A 16,255-nucleotide genomic window follows, 5' to 3' on the forward strand; every position below is an offset into this window, starting at 1 on the left:
TTCAGAGACATAAAACGGAGGTTCCAAGGCTCAACAGGCTCTGGTACAGAACGGGTTCCTGGCTGGACAGGCTGGGGTGGGTCAGGAGGTCCTGAGCAAGGGGATTGCTCAACCGAGCCAAGGTGGGAACAATTCTAAACCCATCGGAATTGAAGCTTTGCACTAATGCAGCATCTCTGGCAGCTCGAGATGCTCCAGCCTCCAGCTGGGCTTGCTACAGAGGGCACTGCATGAGCATGGGATCTAACAAGAACTTCACCTGTTTGCCTCACAATGTTATCACCAAGGCTGTGTGGTTTGTGCTTTGCCATGTGGCAGTTCTAGCAGTCAGCAAGATCCTCTTTCCTATGGAGTGCAATATGCATTTGAGGTTACAGACTGTAATGAAACGGGTCAGTTTCTCTTCCACAAATAAACAATCCTTCTGTAAGGAAATAGTTTCTAAAGAAATTCCTCTAAAACAGCTTTCTTTTCTCATTTACTTTAATACACAGGGTAGACACCAGAAAAATCATGTCTCTAAATTCTGAAATCAGTTTTGTGCATTTAAAGCCCTTCCAGTGCTGCTGATCCCACTTGGTCAGGTCACTGGGAACATAATTACCCGGGTTGGTGAGATTAAGCACTCCTCGAGTCTCAGTAATGGGTTTCTCCCATCTCGCTAATTAAGGACATACTGTATCTCAGCCGGTCTGGTCCCTGCCGCTCTCAGTGTTACCGCACCGTGCAGCGCCTCTGCAGGGATGCTGCTGGCGCTGCGGGGATGGTTCCCTGGGAGGGTCATTCCCTGTGCCGCGGATGTGCCCCCGAGGCAGAGGCTGCAGCAGGGCTGGGGTGACGGGATGGGGAGTGTGGGCTCTGCACCAACGGAGCGCTCCGGGTTGGAAGGGACTCCGGAGCCCACCCAGCTCCGGCCCCACTGCCCGGGCCGGGGCCGCCTCCCTGCCCCGCCAGAGGCAGCGGTTCCTGCCCGAGGCACCGGCTCCGCCCGCCCCTGCCCCGGTGCCCCCGGAGGCCCCGTGCGGCGCTGCCCGTTACCGGGAGACGGGGCCCGTTGGCGGAGCGGCCTGAGCGGAGACCGGGGCCGGCACCGCGCCTGCGCCACGGAGCCGGGGAGCCCTGCGGAGGGCCCGGCCCGCAGGTACGGAGCAGGGAGCGCAGGGATGGCGCTGGAGCAGCACGGGGGCAGCTGCCGCGGACCGGGGCCTGCGGGACCCCGGCTGAGGAGCCCTCGGGCGCTGCTCCGGGGGACGCGGCTCCGTGTCCGCAGCACGGGCGGTGCTGTGCGGATGCACCGGCTCCGCACCCAGCGCCGGGGACGGCTCTGACCGTAGCGGGTGACAGAGCCCCCGCTGGCACCGGCATCCTTCAGTGCCATGCAGGGAGGTGCCGCTGGCCGGGCAGGGGTGGGAGCTGGAGGAGCTTTAAGGTCCCGCAACCCAAACCAGGCTGGGATCCTGTGCCGGTTCTGTGTTTCACTGTGTACGTGTATGGACCCCTTCCACTGGAGCAGCTGCTCCAAGCCCCTGTGTCCAACCTGGCCTTGAGCACTGCCAGGGATGGGGCAGCCACAAGTTCCTTGTATCATTGATATAAGTATGCACATGTATAAAAGTGACAAACTGACTGGTTTGTATCATACACAGCAGTGGGGATAATCTGCAAATTAATAATACAAACAGCAAGTTAGTTTGTGTATGCTCCCATTCCAAACATGTTGTTTTTCCCAGCTCATGACTTGCCTTCACCTGGTCCCTTTGGATTCAGGAGCCGGGATTCCAGGCTTGCTGCCAGATGGATGACAGCAATTCTGAAGAGCTTTACAGCAGCGGTGACAATCTGGGAGATCAGCATCTCAACAGGAGACATTCTCTTTCTGATTCGTCAGAAGAGCTCAGGAAAGCTGCTGAGGAGTCTCTGTGCTCATCTTCAAGCACTCTCGATGTCAGCAGAAGAAATATTAAGCATCTCACTGAGGACATGTACAGATTGCCCAACATAAAGGTGAATCAGTTGTTATGAGTAGTTTGCCCCTTGATTTAAGTGTAGCACAGTGCAGTTAAGGGCCAGATGAGTGGAAAAGCTACAGGTTCGTAGCTATGATCTTTAATCCCTGGGTTCTTTAACAGAAAGTCCTTAAATACACCGCTCCCTGTGTAATTCATGGTTGTGTGTCCTTTAATCCCCTTTAGCAGCGTTCCTTCCACAAAAACAGAGAGCAGTTCCCAGCTTTCACATTCCGTGCTGCATGCCAAGGAACAGCCCCTCTCCTTCTGGATGTAAAACATGTTTCTGTTTTTCGCTCAGTACCTTCATCTGGAAGGAAATGTCATATCCACGCTCCCCAAGGATTTGTTTCAGAAGCTGCCACGTCTTGTTTGGCTGGATCTCCGCTATAACAAGATTAAAGCTCTTCCCCCTGGAATCGGTTTCCACAGGTAAGATCATTGGTCAGACAGATAACTGAATAACAATTGTATTTGTCTTCTATTTCCCCTACTGTAATTTCATTGTAACAGTCAGACCTTCAGATGCGTTTGTTTGACGTTGGCCTCAGTGCAGGCGAGCGGTAAATAGGCTTAATCGTGTTTGCTAAAGCCCACATGAACTGAAAGGCCCAATTAATATTACACAGTGAATCTGTACACCCTCTGAACCTTAAAAGGCAAGGCCTGGTTGTCTTTCCACTGAGGTTTTGCCCCAGTTTCATTTTAATTACCTGTAAGTGACTATTTTTAGTGCTGTGGGTGAGGTGAAAATGAGGACCCACAGTTACAGACCTCTCGTCACTCCTAAGTGGCAATGAAAATCAGTTACCCATTAATGTGTTTGTGCTGATTGTCTGCCATGGTGTCACCTGGTGGAAGGATTATTTGGTTGTCACTGATTCAGACGAAGCATGCAGGGAAGGAAGTACACCATGTTGTGGTGACCCTGGCAGTGCTCCCACATCACCGGGATCACCAAAGCAAACCTCCCACCAGGCTTTCTTCATGTCCTTGGACAATTCCCTGCTCCTCACTCCAGGAGGGGAAGACCACAAATGACAATGTGTGGTAATGAACAGGAACAGAGGAATTACTTTCTTACTGGAAGTTAAAAGACCAACCCAGTTTGCAGCTGTGCTTCTGAAAGAAACCTGTCTGGGTGAGGAGGAGGAGACAACCCTTGACCAGGATATGCTACAGCATTTTCCAAACCAAAAACCCAACAGTTTCATAGCATCTTGTGATTGAAACAAGGTGCTTAAAGGTACTTGAAGATCTCTTGTTTGTGAATCATTATATATTCAACTTGTGATTAGAAAAATACAGTAAACGAAATTTATACCTCTAAGAACAGCTGGAAAATGTCAACTTTAATGATGTTTGCAAATCTTGTAAATACAGCTTTCCTAAATTCAAATGGACAGGACTGATACAATTTGCAAACCATATTAGAATGCTGTCACCATCGTTGCACGAGTGGTTGAGATCCTCTGAGATGAAGACATTCTCTGTGTGCATCTTCCTCCAACATAATGTGTCAGTCATCAGTTCCTGCATGTGTCACACTTTATCTTGTTTGTAGTTTTACACGGACTCCAGGCAGCAGCTCCATCAGAAACATGCACTGAATATCACTTACTCGCATTTTATCCTTATTATGTGTGGGGGCATAAGCTGTATTTTAAGATGTTTGGTAATTCTTGGGGTATGCTTTTCTGGAAGCAGCCTGAAGTGTAGTTTTAATCTCAATGAAATACTGTGCTAGCTTGGGGCCTGATGGGTTGACCATTCAAGCAGTTCATGAGCCTTTCATTGATTTTAATAGCTGTTATGATCCGAGTGTCTCCAGGTCAAACAAAACGTGTGGAAATGGTGTCTGGCCTGGTGTGCAGGCAGGGAAAGTGCTGCTCTGACACTTTGCTCTCCATAGATCCCTGTGTGATCTGGACGTGCGGCTAGGCAAGGATCAACCATGGGCATGTACATGGAACCCCAGCCTGGTTTGTGTTGGAGGGAACCTTAAAGTTCCTCCAGCTCCAACCCCTGCCACGGGCAGGGACCCCTTCCACTGGAGCAGCTGCTCCAAGCCCCTGTGTCCAACCTGGCCTTGAGCACTGCCAGGGATGGGGCAGCCACAGCTTCTCTGGGCACCCTGTGCCAGCGCCTCAGCACCCTCCCAGGGAACAGCTTCTGCCTCAGAGCTCAGCTCAGTCTCCCCTGTTCTGGCAGGTTCAAGCCATTCCCCTTGGCCTGTCCCTACATCCCTTGTCCCAAGCCCCTCTCCAGCTTTCCTGCAGCCCCTTTAGGCACTGGAGCTGCTCTAAGCTCTACCAGTCTGCCCTGTGGCAGCCCCTGCACACTGTGGTGCCTCTAAATGTGGGGGAGTTTGAGTTCAGAGTCTGACATTGCTTTTTCCTCTAAGTGCACCTGAAGACTCCACTCCAGACAGGCAAAGGTGAGCCCAGCACTCACGTTTCTTGACTGAACTGAAATGTCTTCAAATATTGCCACAAATGTGGATCTGGAGCTGAGGAGCTGCCAGAATGTTTGGTTTGCTTTTGTTTGGTTTTCTGGAGGTAAAGAAATCTTATGGCAGACACCACAGAGCTCTCTTCCTGTTTGTTTTGCTGTATTTTAACAGTAAACAAGTCCAATTGCAGCACAAGAAGATAAAGCCAGCACCGTGCCTATAGAATACTGTTTGAGCCGGTTTGTTGCTGGATATTAAAGGCTGTTTACAAGAATGCTGTCAAGATGTCAAAATGAAGCAGTCAGAAATGAGGAGATAGGGAAGTGGGGAGTCTGTGTAGTTCCCATTTCAGAGCTGCCTGGGTGTCAGCGGCTCCCTTCACACAGATTAGGCATCCCTGCATCCTGAACCTGCAGTGCCCAGAGGTTCCCACTGGGGAGCTCCGAACAAGGGCGGATTGAGCAGCCCCAGCATCTCCCTGACAATGCCATTGGTTTTGAGCAGGGGCGTGCTGACATTTTCTCAGAAGCTCAGGATTTGTCTAAATGTTAACAGATTTTCAGCTATATCAAGAAAATATTATCTTGTGTGGGACATAAATGCCATGAATGTTGTATGTGACCCGTGCCAAGCTCCTCGCCTGCGTCCAAGAATAGGAACACTGGAGCTTCTCAAAGAAAGAAGCTGATGCAATGAAGTACAAGTAGGGCATATTTCTTTCTAATCTCATTATCAAGAATGGCTGAGCAGTTTTAGCTCAAATTTAGCCTGAGGAATGCACTCAACAACCCAAACAGCTGAAGCTCAGCAAGATGATAAACAACTGGAAATGATGTGTTTATAATTGGAGCAGTCAGTATCAGACTTTAAAGTGATAAGCAGGCTTTGCAGGGGAAGATCAAATGCTAAATATTGAAGTACTTGCATAATAAATGGGTGTAAATGCCAGCGTCAGATGGCTGTTCCAGAAAGCTTTGGGGTGTGCCATTTTCCAGCACTGATGTTAGCAATGGAGAAGTGTGGATTTACCTGAGGAGCCCTTTCTGTAGTAGGGAACAAAAGCAGGGGAACAATTAAGGATCAAAACTGTTCTTGTGTTTGTATTTAACTAAATGAACGTTGCTCTTACAGTCTCTTTTCTGGTCTATTGAAAAGGCACTTGAAAACTCTGCTCTTAGAGAGGAATCCTATAAAAGAGCTACCTGCAGAGCTCGGTAAGCACTCACTTCTGGTTTGAAGATACCAAAGACTTGTTTTGGTTCATAGTGTTTAATTCTGTGATTAGACTTTAAAATACTTTGATACTTATGTAAAGAATAGTTTTAATTTACCAGGAACATGTGCTATGAGACGGGAAAATCAATTACTTCTTCATAATGATTGCCTTCACTGATAAGAGGGGAACATTTTATTGTACTGCTGCAGTCAGAAATGTTCAGTATTGTTTCCTTGAGTAAAACTGAAGTAAAAACCATATCTTGGGTGTTAGACATAGAATTGTAGAATCACAGAATGGCTGGAAGGGACCCTTTAGTGATGCAGTCATAGTCTAAGGCCCAAGAGTGTTCCCAAACACTGTCACGCTGTGATTTTAATGAAGCTTTGCTGTTCATAATTAGTGCTGTGCAAGTGTGACCCCTCCTGCTCCTTGGGCAGTGCATTAAGAAGCAACCAGGCACATCAGTAAGTGTCCCTGCCCCACAGCTCTGCTGGCCCTGCACATGCAGTACCCACCCCCCTGCATCCCACCACCAGTGATCCTGGAGCACTTGGGACTGGTCCCATTTCAAGGCTCCCAGCCCCAGGTCCCTGTGCAGCCCAGGCACCTTCCAGCTCTCTGGGGTGCTGCTTGCTTTGGGCCAGTTCATCCTCCTGGCTCAGGCCAGAACCCCCTGAGCTGGGTGCTGGAATCCCGCACACCCAGTGTGCTGCAGACCTGGTGCTGTCTTCGTGCAGAAAGGGACTCAAAACCACAGCTCTAGTTCAGATCTGTTTCCTCAGACACAGTTCACAGACAGCACCAGCTCTGGGTGCTGGTTAGCTTTCAGTGGCATCCTGAAGCAGGGCTCATGCCTATGGAGTTCATCTCCTGGAAGAATTGTTTGAAGAAAAGCTTTGAACAGGGGATCAAAGCGTGCAGGGAAGTGGCCTCAAACTGTTGCTGGACTTGGTGTCCTCTGCAGCCATGATGCTGCCCACCCGCCTGCTGGAGAGCCATGGCTGGTAGCCCAGGTATGGGAAGGACAGAGGGTGTCCACTGTTCTATTCCTGCTTCACATGAGGGAGCCTGCTCCTGGAATAACTCTGCTCTTCCTACCTCAAGCTGAGTGGTAATACATCAACAAAATACTGTTTGCTGATTTAAACATCCTCGAGTCTCTCAGAGTGGGTCACTGCTATGCTGGCCCTTCTGCAGTAAAACGTGCTTTGTGGGTGCTGCTTTCTGGACAGATCCTAAATCAGGACACTACTGCAGTATTTTGATCACTGCAGGTTTCCCAGGTTGGTGCTGGGATGAGGGAATTCCTGCCATATGTGACATACAGCCATTTCTCCTGGCTCTGCGGATGATGGGTACTGAAAAAGAGATGCCAGAGCTCCTGCTGCGCCGGAGGCTTGTTCAAGCCACAGCCACTGTAAAGAGCCTGGCAGGGGTGTCAGGGCAGCAGTGCCATGGTGGCAGATGGCTGGAGGCACAGGTAGAGGCTGGCTGCAGCCGTGCTGCCCAGAGCTCGTGGTGAGGGAGGCAGTGGTACCCTGGCTGTGCAGGGTGGCCCAGGCCCCTTGGCACTGCCAGCTCCGCAGAGCACTGCCAGCAGCGTGTGCCTTCAGCACTCACATCCACTGCGGGATTTCTGACAGCATCCTGATCAGACTCACTGCAGTCATAGAGTCACAGGATGACTGGGAAGGGACCTCAAAGCTCCTCCAGCTCCAACCCCTGCCACAGGCAGGGACCCCTTCCACTGGAGCAGCTGCTCCAAGCCCCTGTGTCCAACCTGGCCTTGAGCACTGCCAGGGATGGGGCAGCCACAGCTTCTCTGGGCATCCTGTGCCAGCGCCTCAGCACCCTCACAGGGAACAGCTTCTGCCTCAGAGCTCAGCTCAGTCTCCCCTGTTCTGGCAGGTTCAAGCCATTCCCCTTGGCCTGTCCCTACAGGCCCTTGTTCCAAGCCCCTCTCCAGCTTTCCTGCAGCCCCTTTTAGGCACTGAAGACTGCTCAGAGGTCTCCCTGAGCCTTCTCCATTGTTCCAGTGTGATGCTGTCCTACCACATGCCTTTGCTTTGGATGGTCTGTTCCCTCAGCAGAGGCTTTACATCCCCTTGTAGTTCTATATACCACAATTGCCCCATGTAGTAGATACAGATAGCTGTGTATATGTGTACATATACATGTGTGATTTTAGAACTGAGCCCCCTCTGCCCCACAGCAGCAGAGCTGCTTCAGGCATGACTCCTAATGTAGTGGACAGTGTAAGACTTGGTCCAGCACAGGGACTGGGACCTCAGCAGAGGGTGGGACATGTAATGGACAGGGCTGCCCTAACCCAGGTTACTGAAGCTGCTCATTCCCCTGCGGTGGAGCTGTGCTAGTCAGGGCTCAGGGCCCCTGCATGTGTCAGCAGCCAGCACTGCAGGGCTCTCCCATCACAGGGAGCTGAGGGGAGAACCAAGCAATCCACCTGGGATGCTGGGAGAACACCTGGAGTTGTGCCTGTGACGTAGCGAGGGGTTGTGAGGATCTCCTGTTGTTACACAACACCCGTGTTTTGACAGGGTTGCTCCTTCTGACAAAATCGTGTTTCATGAGCTAATTCCCAGCCCACTCGTCCTCCTACCCCTGCCTGTTGCCTTCTTGTCTGCACACTTGCCATCGTAACCTCTTCTATAAGAAACAGAGTAGGAGCTGATGCTGGCAGCATCAGCTCTGGCTTAGAGTCTCTGGCCTGCAGCACTTGCTCCGTGATCCCTTCTCTTGTTGCCGGTAGAACACCCATTCTGAGATGCTGGTATCATCAATACCAAACAGAAAGGTTGCAATGTAAACTGAGGTGAGCTGGGAGGAGGGTCCATGGTCACTGTCTCATCTGTTAGTCTCCATGCCTAGGAGTGTGCTTTTCATCAAGATCTGGAATGAATCTGCAGCACTTGCCTTTGTTCAGTTTCCCCTGCTGTAAAATGGGTATGAGAAGTGTTACAAAACTCTCCAAGCTGCTAAAGACAGCATTGCACAGGAGCTGCATGATTTTATGGCTGCACCTACCTGAGAACTCTTTAGCACGAGTTAGGGACGATTCTACAGCGTGAAGATCTCAGTGGGTGATGCAGTTTGAAAGGTGTGTAAGTGATGAAAGGGCTGTGGAAAGGGAGCGTTGCCCATCCGCCATCCATGCGAGTGAAGCACGAGCTGCGGCTGCATGGCCCGTGCAGCTCCCCCACTGCAGTCAAATCATCTTCAAACCTGAGTGGTTTTCAGCAAGATAAAGCAGCGAATTCGGTTTTCCAGCCCTGAAGTCATCTCTGTGATTCATTTTGATCATTTCTGTTTAAAAATAGATTCGGTTTCTTCATGCTACACGATTCAAATCTGATTGTATCCCAAAGAGTTCTTTACAAGGTGCGTTTCCAAAGCCAGTCCTACTGGTTAGCAGTGGAGCTCTTCCATTGCTGTGTTTGTGGTTTATGATTAGTTGAAGTAATTTCCTAATCTGTGAATCACGGCTCTATGAGAAGGCATCCTGGTAACTGTAGCTCACTTAGCAAACTTCTGCACGGGGACTCTTAGAACACAGTCACTTTGCTAACCCCCCAAAGCTCAGCAGCCCTGGTCACTGGTGCCAGGTTGACAACAGTCAGTCTCATTGTGGAGAGCCCTGGGAATGTTGATGTTTGGACAACCACACAAGAATTTAGGTTGGAAAAGACCTTTAGGCTCATCCAGTCCAGCCGTTCCCAAGCACTGCCAAGGCCACCACTAACCCATGTCATTGAGTGCCACATCTGCACAGCTTGTAAATACCCCCAGGGCCATATATGAGCTCTGTGGGTATATTTCTTTACAAAACCAACAGCAATAATTACACAACAGCATATTTCCTCTCTGTGCAATAAACATGGATTTTCATTGACAAGCCCTGCTGTTACTCTGTAAGGTGATTCAGGCACACAGCACTGCTGGGCTGTTGTACCTTCAGTTTGTAGTCAGTATTTCCTCCTTTATGCCTTTTGCTTGTTTCTCTTGGCCAGTCTGCCTGCCTGGGATATTCCTTGGTATATGAGCTGCCTTGCTCTGTGGCACCAGGTAATTCCTCTTTCCCAGCCTCTCTCCAGAAGTCTTGCCCTTCCATCAGACATTGACAGGCCCATTCCACATTGCTCGCTCAGAACCTTAGCTCACAGTAAAGCAGTACGTCTGGTTTGCACCTAACGTGTGGTATGTGTGTGGGGCAGGCAAACTGTCATCAACAAATGATGTCTTCAGTCTCTCTCAGCTCAGCTGCAGTTTGAGCACAATTCCAGAGTAACCCTTCAGGCTGCTCTGGTGTTCATTGGTCCTCAGTTGGAGTTCAGCTTTAGCAGACTTCAAGGTAATAATTGTGATTAAAATGTGAGAGTTGTCGTTCTCCCTCTGGTCTGTGAGGAAAAGAACAAGTGTTGAGTGGGTTTGAGATCAGAGCTGAGATTGCCTTGGTGTGGGATGGCAAAATGCAGGTTTTCTTGCACTACTGGTAAGTTACCAGTCAGCTCTTGGCCTGTGGCTGATCACAAATACAGATCAACAATGGAAAATCAGGATGTAGTTGAAAAGAAGTCAGTTTGAGGTGCATGTATTCTGCATTCCAGTGGAACTGGAACAAATCTGCATCCCGTGGTGGTAGCAGGATGGCCCAGTGGGTTCTCTGTGTAGCAGTGGTGTAGCTTTGCATGAAGCAGGTTATACCTGGTATCTCCTTTATGTAAAGGATCCATTTGTGCCTGGGCTTCAAGGCTCCCCTCGAAGGGAACGGACCCAGAAGGGTCCAGCATTGTCCCCATCCTAATGCTTGTAAAGCTGCTCTGTGGTCCCCGGAGCCCCCGAGCTGCTCCGTTGCCTCAGGCTGGGTTGGGTTTTCCCAAGCGCACTGTGTCAGTGTTGCAGGAGCTGACATTTCAGAGCAGGAACGTCAAAGGGTTGTTAATCACGCTGGAACATTTGTTTTGTAACACTCCTTTCAGCTTTAATTGCCGCTAATTTACAATCAAATGGCTGTGCCTAGTAACGTATTTGTCATTTCCCAAGTCAGGTTCTCCAGGAGCAGTTTAAAAGAGCAAACACACTATTTTATAGTAACGAGGGAAGCGCATCGGCACAGGCAGAACGGGAAGCACTCAGCCTGTAGAGAGGGAGCGGATCAGGCTGTGATGCAGATTGGAAGTGTGACTCCAGCGATACAATGCGAAGCCATTCTGAAATCCCGTATCTCTGTGGGGTTTCAATGCTGCACTCCCTAAATACATCATTATCAACCATGTGTCATACTAAAGTGTCGTTGGACTAGATGAGCATGGGGGTCCCTTCCAGCCCAAACTATCAAGTGATTCTAGGATTCTATGAGCTAAGCAGGAAGCTGGGCAGTTGGTGAGGTGTCTGTGGCCCTTGGGAGGGCAGAGGTTTATGTCCCTCTGTCCATTGTCACCCAGAGATGGTGGCTGGGGGTGAGAAGTGAGTCAGACCCAGTGATTTCAGAAGTAGGAAATCAGAACAATGCACTAGAATCTGCAATTTGGGAATAATCGTGTGTATGGCAGTATCAGCGACACTGTGCATGTATAAAAACATTGGTTATTTGTAGCAATAAAACCAGGAAACTCAAAATCACTAGACTTGGCCAAATACATAATTTAAGGCTGTATATAGTGTCTGCATGTGTAATAAGGGTCATTATCATAGAAATCACAGGCACAGTGCTTACCAGTGGCTCCCTTTGACTCAACTGCTGTGACTGTCTGTCACTGCAGTTCATCATCATCATCACCATCAAATGGTTTGTGTTGGAAGGGACCTTAAAGCTCCTCCACCTCCAGCCCCTGCCACGGGCAGGGACCCCTTCCACTGGAGCAGCTGCTCCAAGCCCCTGTGTCCAGCCTGGCCTTGAACACTGCAAACTCACCCATCTTGCCGAGTGCTGACAGGTTGGGCCTGATGATCTTCAGGGTCCTTTCCAGCCTGGGCTATTCCATGGTTCTGTGCTTGCTAAACCACGTCTTTTTCACAGGACACTTGACTTCGCTGACAGCCCTGAATCTGAGACACTGTCCCATTGAATATCCTCCTAAAGAGGTCATACAAAAGGGATTAAAAACCATCCTGTCCTTTCTTCGGGACTCTGGGAATGGAAACCTACCCTGCATGGAGCCAGCTACATCAGGTATGTTGGAGGTGTCTTTGTGTGCATTTACTGTGATTTGTTTGGAGAGCAGTGTGAACAAAGGGGTGCTTTCTTGGTGGCTTTTCACTAATGGGTGTCATAGAATCCCAGCCTGGTTTGGGTTAAAGAGACCTTAAAGCTCCTCCAGCTCCAACCCCTGCCACAGGCAGGGACCCCTTCCACTGGAGCAGCTGCTCCAAGCCCCTGTGTCCAACCTGGCCTTGAGCACTGCCAGTACCTGGCTTAGAGAATAAAGGTTCATCCACACTCCAGGAGTCTGACAGTGCTTTCTGTGCTTTGGTCCTGGGTTTGAGCCCGTGTTCCTCAAAGACACAACTTGCCCTTTATCACACTTCCTCTTTTTGTTCCAGTATCACAGTTATAAATCCACATCAGAAGGGTAAAATTAAGAAGTTGTCAGAAGGGAGGAAAAGATGCAACATAATTTGCATTATTTATGGTCTGATAGATTCCAGAAGTCATTAATAATAGAAATACTGGGCATGTTCCCATAGAAGACCTCTTCTCATACTTAAGCTTTCCTGTAACGAAGGCTAATTACCCTGGGTACTATTAGTATCCGACTGGAATTAGTGGTGTTAAAATGTGATATCATTAAGGGGATGCAGTAAATTCAGGGCATGAATGAGCCACTTGAAGTGCCAAGTAATATGGTAAGATAGATAAATGTCAGCTCCAAATACCATGACACTGAAATGAAGTCAAAATACTGATGTGAAGATAATGACTATGTATGTTTTGATTAATCTCAAGTCCATGCATGGTGTCATTGAAGGGAACCATGAGCAGTTCCAGAACCTCACATGATTATTGTCAGGGTTTTAAGACCTTGTTTATAAGTCTTAGTTTGGGACAAATGATATCCCAGTAGTGTGGCTTCATTCGCACTATTTACCTTCAGCTTTCACCACGTTAGCGTGACTTGAGAGCCAGCACTGCATTTTTGTATATAGGTAAGTTTTATCTGCATCATTTGTGCTCAATGTTTGCTTCTTCCATATTAGTGGACTTTTGTCAAGGGCCTGTAGGGACAGGCCAAGGGGAATGGCTTGAACCTGCCAGAACAGGGGAGACTGAGCTGAGCTCTGAGGCAGAAGCTGTTCCCTGTGAGGGTGCTGAGGCGCTGGCACAGGGTGCCCAGAGAAGCTGTGGCTGCCCCATCCCTGGCAGTGCTCAAGGCCAGGTTGGACACAGGGGCTTGGAGCAGCTGCTCCAGTGGAAGGGGTCCCTGCCCGTGGCAGGGGTTGGAGCTGGAGGAGCTTTGAGGTCCCTTCCAACACCAGATGTTGGCTGATTCAACGGAAGAGCTCTGGATTTGCTTCTGAAGACATGCACTCTGAGGATCACTGTCTGCTCCTCTCCCTTTCTCCCTCTGCGGGAGGTGAGGCAGTGGTAGCCTGCAGAGCTCACTTTCTGTCCTTGCCAAGCCATTCAGCACCAGTTAGAGCTGATCTCTCAAGTAGTGTTGAGGGGAGAGGTTGGTCTGGCAAGCAGCAGAGGGGTGTGTGACAGGGCTGTGGGCTCCTGTGGGCACAGCTGGGTTTCCAAGGTCACTCGTGCTTGTTACCGGCTTCCTTTCCAGCCAACCAGGTAGTGTACTGGGAACACTCTAGAGGTTTGCTTTGGTTTTTAACTCCCTTCAGCGGTGCAGTCTTGAACATCACCAGGGCTTGGTTAGAAGCCTTCAAAATAGCAAGTCAGGAATATTTTTCCTGCTGATTTATGTCTGCCTAAGGATGTGGGATCGTGCTCTGTTCTGCTCTGCATAGTTCCAGCACGATGGATTAGAATGACAAAACAAGTATAATGCTGCTCTGGAATAGTGTTGTAACCTGTGTTGTTATGTTTAATGTTAGCTTAGATAGTGGTATATTTAAAGAAAAATAATCCCATGGACTTTAATAGCTAGAATATGTGGGCATGCACATGAAGTTTGGGAACCTTCTGTGATATGCAGGAGTTTTTTGCTGCCTCCCACATGGCCCATCTGTTCATGTTGGATGCGGGCAGTGTGTAAGATGTAGTATATACATACTTCATGCAGAGAAGATAACAGAATGTGCCTTGCAAGAATGCTTTCTCTCTAAAATGTGAGAGGAAGATGAGACCTAGGGTGTTTCTTCTCTAGGATTCAGGGAACCTCCAGAGTCTATGGAACCAAACCTTTGTGCAATTCAGCATCTCCCAACACTGCAGTGGAGGGGAGGAGCTGTGACAGATGCAGCTGTTGCATAGGTACAGATGTAGGTGCAGACCTGCCCCAAAAGGTGGAGGAGCTCTATGCCAATCGCCTATTGCTGAGCTTGGCTCTGCTGTGGGTGCCTGAATGACTTAGGCACAAACCTCCATAAGCAGTAAGTAGAAGACACACTTTGTATGCAGTGTAGGTACACCCTGGAATTGATCATTGTCATGTAAATATGAAAGATCCCTGAGTAAGTTCAGTTGTGTGTGAAGATTAATACCTCTAACGGTGTAATAAAGGTAGATTTGTCTCAGCTGAGATGCCAGCTGGGATGAAATGCAGGGTGTGCTGGAGCTTTCATCACTAGTTTGGTTGTTGCCATTACATCACATTACATATTTCAATTGATTCTGTTAAGAGCTATTTCCTGTTTTGACTCACAGATTGCATTTGGGCACTTGTAGTATGTTAATGATTATTGTATCTGTTTGCTTTGCATTTTCACTTCCTCTGATACATGGAACATATTTTTAACTCCTATTCATCATGCAGAGTACTCTTGTCTTTAATTCAGTCATGCACAGTTCATGTAATACTTATTTATACCCAAATCTACATTGGCAGCCTATAAATGCTCCAGAAAAACAGAGAGAAAAAGTGAAGGCTGTATGCAGCCCAAACCCAGTCCTGTGTGCACAGGCATTGTGGGAGTCTATTTTTACCCTCAGTGCAGAGATCCCAGTGCAAAGCTGGGATTTTCCCCTTTGGTGTCCTACTCCGGTTCAGAATTCCCTGTTGTTCACACAGGATATTTGCCAGGCCACATCTAACCCTTGCTGATGTCTGTGGTAGGCTGCAGATGGACACTGGGTCAGCCCCAGGTGAGGTGGCAGACAGTGGAAAGACAACAAGGGACCTTCAGGGAGTCAGACTGTGGGTGCTACTGTGAGCCCATGATTTGTGCAGGGTGTCGAGGACAAGTGGCTCTTAAACTCAGTATATGTCATAGAATCCCAGCCTGGTTTGTGCTGGAAGGGACCTTAAAGCTCCTCCAGCTCCAACCCCTGCCACAGGCAGGGACCCCTTCCACTGGAGCAGCTGCTCCAAGCCCCTGTGTCCAACCTGGCCTTGAGCACTGCCAGGGATGGGGCAGACACAGCTTCTCTGGGCACCCTGTGCCAGCGCCTCAGCACCCTCACAGGGAACAGCTTCTGCCTCAGAGCTCAGCTCAGTCTCCCCTGTTCTGGCAGGTTCAAGCCATTCCCCTTGGCTTGGCCTGTCCCTACAGGCCCTTGTCCCAAGCCCCTCTCCGGAAGCTTCAAGTAGTGAGCACTTAACAGAGCTGATGGGAAGTTGAATCAGCTTCTGCAGGGTGGAACTGGTAAGAAGCTGGGTGAAGTCTCCCGGTACATGAATTACCAGTGCAAAGGAGGCCCCTGCTCTGCTCCCATCCATCCGCAGCCTGCTGGTGTCTTCCAGAACACAGATGGCTTCAAACTTGGTGAAAAATCTTTGAGCATAAAATATATGTTAAAGTTAAAAAAGGCCAACGAATCCCCTCCTGTTGGACGGATTGATTGGCACCATCTGAGCACTGTGCTGTGCTCAACCCCCAGGAACGGGTACGTGGGACTGCACCGTCTCCCTTCCATCCCTGCAGAAACACTGCCGGTCATGGAGCTCCATCTGAGTGAGCTGTGGCAGCGCAGCCTGGATCTGTCCCAGGAGCGGCCAAGGCAGGAGGAGAAGCGGCGGCTCCGGGAGCTGCGGGCAGGAACCAGCAGGAAGCAGAAGGAAGCGCTGCCCGCTGAGGGATGTGATGGATGTGATGGATGTGATGGTGCTGGCCGGGGCCGGCAGAAGCCGCAGCTGTGCCCGCACCCAGCGGGCCCCGGCAGGTGAGGACCCCCCCCATGCTGAGGAGCACCAGGAGGGTCCTGCAGGTGCTGCAGGCTCTGTGCTCCCACTGGGAAAGAGGAGCAGTTCATTGCACGCACTGCCAGGTGTGTGTGTGATGGGTAAATGTGATGTCTGACAGAAGGACAGAGAATACAGACCCAACCTTCATATTTTCTATTATTTTAAATATAAAACCCACTATCAAACGTTTACATTTTCTCATTTACTTGGGTTTTGATTTTGATAATTGGCCACTTGAATGTCCAGATTCATTCCACTGAAA

The 16,255-nt window shown here is 49.5% G+C and overlaps 1 protein-coding gene across 1 annotated transcript; it reads left to right on the forward strand.

The window, feature by feature from the left end:
- Positions 1 to 1,794: 1,794 nt before the first annotated feature.
- Positions 1,795 to 16,041, forward strand: LRRC27 (leucine rich repeat containing 27). Its single transcript, XM_034062299.1, has 5 exons — positions 1,795 to 2,004; positions 2,308 to 2,438; positions 5,614 to 5,672; positions 11,715 to 11,867; positions 15,734 to 16,041. Exons 1-5 carry the CDS (start codon positions 1,795 to 1,797, stop codon positions 15,973 to 15,975), a joined length of 795 nt encoding a protein of 264 aa, XP_033918190.1. The 3' UTR covers positions 15,976 to 16,041.
- The last annotated feature ends 214 nt before the right edge of the window (positions 16,042 to 16,255 follow it).

Source organism: Melopsittacus undulatus, chromosome 4 (genome assembly GCF_012275295.1).
Source record: "Melopsittacus undulatus isolate bMelUnd1 chromosome 4, bMelUnd1.mat.Z, whole genome shotgun sequence".
NCBI lineage: Eukaryota > Metazoa > Chordata > Aves > Psittaciformes > Psittaculidae > Melopsittacus > Melopsittacus undulatus.

Coding starts and splice junctions, on each gene's coding strand:
- LRRC27 (XM_034062299.1), top strand. CDS start 1,795: ATGGATGACAGCAATTCTGAAGAGCTTTACAGCAGCGGTGACAATCTG. Junction 2,005..2,307: donor ACAGATTGCCCAACATAAAG/GTGAATCAGTTG, acceptor TTTTTCGCTCAG/TACCTTCATCTGGAAGGAAA. Junction 2,439..5,613: donor CCTGGAATCGGTTTCCACAG/GTAAGATCATTG, acceptor TCTATTGAAAAG/GCACTTGAAAACTCTGCTCT.